Raw genomic sequence first — 6,118 nt, 5'->3', positions numbered from 1 at the left:
GCGAATCACAGAAAGTCATGTATTGACAAACTTTTAGAGCTGCAGTTCAGAGGTCTTAAAATGAGAAATTGAATAGGACAAGAATAAAAAAAGTACCCTGGATGCTTTTGGAAAGGGTAATTTCACAACAACAAAAATTAACGGCCTCTCCTAACTAGATAAAACAAAATCATAATTATCCCAGCGTGTTACGGATGGACAGGCTGACATAAGAACGTATGAACATTTATATGAATTGTAGAGTAGCTTCAATAATAAAAATTAGAAGAATCAAGGTATTACATAGCACGATTTGCAAGTGTAAAATAGTTGAAAATGAAGTATCAATATCCCTGTGGGAGTAGAATCTCTGCACCTACACCCAACACAATGTTCTGATCCTGCCTGAGATCTAGACCTGTCCCTACTAAATATAATATAATATTAATACTCCTGTAGGAGTAGAATCTCTGCATCTACACCCAACACAATGTTCTGATCCTGCCTGAGATCTAGACCTGTCCCTACTAAATATAATATAATATTAATACTCCTGTAGGAGTAGAATCTCTACACCTACAACCAACACAATGTTCTGATCCTGCCTGAGATCTAGACCTGTCCCTACTAAATATAATATAATATTAATACTCCTGTAGGAGTAGAATCTCTACACCTACACCCAACACAATGTTCTGATCCTGCCTGAGATCTAGACCTGTCCCTACTAAATATAATATAATATTAATACTCCTGTAGGAGTAGAATCTCTACACCTACACCCAACACAATGTTCTGATCCTGCCTGAGATCTAGACCTGTCCCTACTAAATATAATATAATATTAATACTCCTGTGGGAGTAGAATCTCTGCACCTACACCCAACACAATGTTCTGATCCTGCCTGAGATCTAGACCTGTCCCTACTAAATATAATATAATATTAATACTCCTGTAGGAGTAGAATCTCTGCATCTACACCCAACACAATGTTCTGATCCTGCCTGAGATCTAGACCTGTCCCTACTAAATATAATATAATATTAATACTCCTGTAGGAGTAGAATCTCTACACCTACAACCAACACAATGTTCTGATCCTGCCTGAGATCTAGACCTGTCCCTACTAAATATAATATAATATTAATACTCCTGTAGGAGTAGAATCTCTACACCTACACCCAACACAATGTTCTGATCCTGCCTGAGATCTAGACCTGTCCCTACTAAATATAATATAATATTAATACTCCTGTAGGAGTAGAATCTCTACACCTACACCCAACACAATGTTCTGATCCTGCCTGAGATCTAGACCTGTCCCTACTAAATATAATATAATATTAATACTCCTGTAGGAGTAGAATCTCTACACCTACACCCAACACAATGTTCTGATCCTGCCTGAGATCTAGACCTGTCCCTACTAAATATAATATAATATTAATACTCCTGTGGGAGTAGAATCTCTGCACCTACACCCAACACAATGTTCTGATCCTGCCTGAGATCTAGACCTGTCCCTACTAAATATAATATAATATTAATACTCCTGTAGGAGTAGAATCTCTGCATCTACACCCAACACAATGTTCTGATCCTGCCTGAGATCTAGACCTGTCCCTACTAAATATAATATAATATTAATACTCCTGTAGGAGTAGAATCTCTACACCTACAACCAACACAATGTTCTGATCCTGCCTGAGATCTAGACCTGTCCCTACTAAATATAATATAATATTAATACTCCTGTAGGAGTAGAATCTCTACACCTACACCCAACACAATGTTCTGATCCTGCCTGAGATCTAGACCTGTCCCTACTAAATATAATATAATATTAATACTCCTGTAGGAGTAGAATCTCTACACCTACACCCAACACAATGTTCTGATCCTGCCTGAGATCTAGACCTGTCCCTACTAAATATAATATAATATTAATACTCCTGTAGGAGTAGAATCTCTACACCTACACCCAACACAATGTTCTGATCCTGCCTGAGATCTAGACCTGTCCCTACTAAATATAATATAATATTAATACTCCTGTGGGAGTAGAATCTCTGCACCTACACCCAACACAATGTGCTGATCCTGCCTGAGATCTAGACCTGTCCCTACTAAATATAATATAATATTAATACTCCTGTAGGAGTAGAATCTCTACACCTACACCCAACACAATGTTCTGATCCTGCCTGAGATCTAGACCTGTCCCTACTAAATATAATATAATATTAATACTCCTGTAGGAGTAGAATCTCTACACCTACACCCAACACAATGTTCTGATCCTGCCTGAGATCTAGACCTGTCCCTACTAAATATAATATAATATTAATACTCCTGTAGGAGTAGAATCTCTACACCTACACCCAACACAATGTTCTGATCCTGCCTGAGATCTAGACCTGTCCCTACTAAATATAATATAATATTAATACTCCTGTGGGAGTAGAATCTCTGCACCTACACCCAACACAATGTGCTGATCCTGCCTGAGATCTAGACCTGTCCCTACTAAATATAATATAATATTAATACTCCTGTAGGAGTAGAATCTCTACACCTACACCCAACACAATGTTCTGATCCTGCCTGAGATCTAGACCTGTCCCTACTAAATATAATATAATATTAATACTCCTGTAGGAGTAGAATCTCTACACCTACACCCAACACAATGTTCTGATCCTGCCTGAGATCTAGACCTGTCCCTACTAAATATAATATAATATTAATACTCCTGTGGGAGTAGAATCTCTGCACCTACACCCAACACAATGTGCTGATCCTGCCTGAGATCTAGACCTGTCCCTACTAAATATAATATAATATTAATACTCCTGGGAGTAGAATCTCTACACCTACACCCAACACAATGTTCTGATCCTGCCTGAGATCTAGACCTGTCCCTACTAAATATAATATAATATTAATACTCCTGTGGGAGTAGAATCTCTGCACCTACACCCAACACAATGTGCTGATCCTGCCTGAGATCTAGACCTGTCCCTACTAAATATAATATAATATTAATACTCCTGGGAGTAGAATCTCTACACCTACACCCAAGTCCATTGTGCCCTTCCTCCCTGAAATATTATATAAAACAAGGATGACACTATCCATAAGGGCGAAAATCAACAGATCAGACAAACAAACAGAGGTATGTCTGCAATTCCAATAATTAAAAAAAGTATATTTCTTCGCAATCTGAGCAGACATTTGATATTAATATGTTATTAAATAGCTTAAATGAAACGTATCTACGAATAGATTAACGATCAGATCTCTCCTTTATGGACCGCCAGACTAACCCTAATCATAGAAAAGCTTTGCTTTCACCAATTTGAAATAAATTCTTACCTAAAATGTAGGGCTGACAGGCTTATTCCAGGTTCATACTCGTACTCATATTCTAGATTAAAAGACATTTTTTAGAAATAACAGAAATAAATATTAAGAAAGGAAAGATTAGGTTACAAAAATTTGATCAATGTAAAGCAAGCCAAAAAGTTATGTAGGCATCAAAACAATGGCACAGTAATAAAGAATATATTCTGGAAAAAAGTCAAATAAACTTAAGACAAAGTCACATATATGCTTATCAATCAAGGAATCATTTTAAAAACTAAAGAAGTATACCTATAGCCTACAGCAGCCGAAAAATTATCCAAAGCAGTAAGTTTTTTTTTGCCTGTAGCTTTAGATCCCAATAACTACTAAACCGAATGGGTTATCTATTTTAGGTAAGCTTTACATAGGTCCTGTGGTGGTTTTAATCTTTATTAATTTCAGATATGACTCTTGGGATGGTTTTAAGCTATTTTTACACTCCCCTATCCTAAATGCTCCCCATAGCCGCTGGTGTTTAATACATCATTATGTTCGGCAGTTTCCCTCAATGTGGATTTAACTTAAGCCAAGTAAAAAACTCCCCCCCCCCCCCCACTTTAACGTGAAATAAATTGAACACAATGGGGGGTTAGTTTTTTTGTGTGTGTTAAGTGTTATATTTACGTTAGGTTATATTCGGCACAAGGAAACCATGCTGGGGTTAGTCATAAAGAAAAGAATTATCCCCACCTATTTTCAATTTATATTTAAAATAGAGGGAGGAGGATCCTATGATGACACGAGAAAGCTCAAATTTACATTACTTGAAATTTTTACAAATATGTTTAGCAAACTAGTTTGTTAACTTATATTGTGACTTACCACCAGATTCATCAAGCTCTTCACCACTAGAAGTTGAGTTACCATCATTTACATCTTCACAAGAGTTACCTACTCCTTCTATCTCAATACTACCACTCTCTGTTTCATTACTAGAGTTCAGACTTTCATCTTTATCATCTACATTACTTGTTTCATCAGTTGTTGAAGTACTTTTGTCCAATACATGTCTGTCTATTTCACTTTTCTGTTCACTATTTTTATGTTTATCTTCTACTTTGTCTATTCTTTCATTACTAGATTTATCTTGAGCGACATCTACCTTATCATTAATTGAGCTAAAGTTATCAGCGAATGTTTTATTTCTATTAGCTGTATAATTATAAGTTAAGTTAAGGTTATCACTACACTTTTCACTGCTTGAGTTTTGACTCTTGGCAAGAGTAAATGTTATTGTTGAGGATTGATGATTGTTTGAGCAGTTAAAGTCACTGGTGGCAAGATGATTAATTTGAGCTTTATCACTAACAGAATAACTTGAAGCAGCATTGTCATGGTTTATTTTAAGCTTAGTTTTTATCACAGGTTCTTGTTGTTTAAGGCTCTTTATCTTAAGGTCATTTTGTTGTTGATTAAGGTCTGGAAGACTAAAGTTGTTGCCAGGGTTGTCATGTATAAGTTCAAGTTTATCATTGGTGTCAAGATTATCTAAAGGTTTATCATTTATCACAGAAGCGCACAGGCTCTTTTTATCTATTTCTAAGTCAGATGTTGTTTTTAGGTCATCTTCATAGTTAGCTATTGGTGTGGCAGTCAGGTTATGTTGGGGCTTTTCTTCAGGAAGGTTTGAGTCAGGTTCTTGTCCATTTTTATGGTTAGGGTCTGTGGCAGGCATTGGCTTTACAACTAAACAAAGTTTTATTAATAATTTGTAGACTAAAGTAGTGTCTTTAAGTTTAATCTCTGGAACAGCAAAGTATACAATTTATAGAAGTTTAGTATTTTTCATATCTTCGGATTTTTTTAGGGGAGATAGTCCAACGCAATCAAAAAAAGGTTTTAGTCCCCTTAAACGTCCAATTGGGAGGGGGTAAAGAAATGTTTACCCCCTCAAACTTTGAAACCCCTCATTTTATCCCTCTTAAAATTTTTAGAAATACATTTGATTACCCCCTCACAACTCTAAAACCCCTCATTTTACCCACCTCAAAATAAAAAGCTTTGACGTCAAGGCTAGGCCCAGGAGTGTGCAATTCTACATTTACCCAATTCCCATCCATTGTTAAAAGTATTTTTCTATACCTAGTTACTTTAGAATAGGAAAAAAATTATCTTCAGCCAAGTTTTTAAATACAAAATCTGCTTTGCTTAAAATTGCTAAGAGAATTTATCCATTACTCATACTTATTTCAGAAATAATTATTTATCGCATCATATTAAAGACTTCCAAGGGCAAACAAAACTGTTTTTAATGTTATAATTTTTCATTTAAATATCTGCGGAAAGCTATCTATAATACGATGCAATAAATAGCTAATAATTGTTCTGAAAATTTTTATGAGAGGTTTAGAGATTTTTTAAAATCTAAACATTTTCTTATATGCAATTTTAGTTACCTAAATATTTAACTGTCTAATTTCTTAAATTCTTACCTCAAAATATTTTTAATGTTTTTTAGATATAATGTCTTATTCAAACATTTTATTATTCTGTAAAGAAAAAATCACAATTAATAAATAATCATTATAAAATAAACTTTTAATGAAAGGTTGCGTGATATTTAAAACAAAACTATAAACAAAGATGACAACATCTATAAGTTGCAAAGCTTATCGATTTGAAGAAACAAAATAGATTTTGCCTCTTTAAATGAATTAGCTCCCATACAATTATATAAATCAGGGGAATTAAAAACATTTTATTCAAGATTAAAAGCGTTTTTATCTTCGCCCC

The 6,118-nt window shown here is 34.8% G+C and overlaps 1 protein-coding gene across 1 annotated transcript; it reads right to left on the bottom strand.

The window, feature by feature from the left end:
• Nucleotides 1-423: 423 nt before the first annotated feature.
• On the bottom strand, nucleotides 424-5,876 carry LOC145330760 (uncharacterized). Its single transcript, XM_080175426.1, has 6 exons — nucleotides 5,818-5,876; nucleotides 4,208-5,071; nucleotides 3,356-3,407; nucleotides 1,431-1,506; nucleotides 856-955; nucleotides 424-506 (listed from the first exon to the last, which is right to left on the bottom strand). Exons 2-6 carry the CDS (start codon nucleotides 5,058-5,060, stop codon nucleotides 424-426), a joined length of 1,164 nt encoding a protein of 387 aa, XP_080031552.1. The 5' UTR covers nucleotides 5,061-5,071; nucleotides 5,818-5,876.
• Between the last annotated feature and the right edge of the window lie 242 nt (nucleotides 5,877-6,118).

Source organism: Acartia tonsa, chromosome 10 (assembly GCF_053477335.1).
Source record: "Acartia tonsa isolate MP-2025a chromosome 10, ASM5347733v1, whole genome shotgun sequence".
Taxonomy (NCBI): Eukaryota; Metazoa; Arthropoda; class Copepoda; order Calanoida; family Acartiidae; genus Acartia; species Acartia tonsa.
This window is presented reverse-complemented; position numbering and strand designations above follow the sequence as displayed.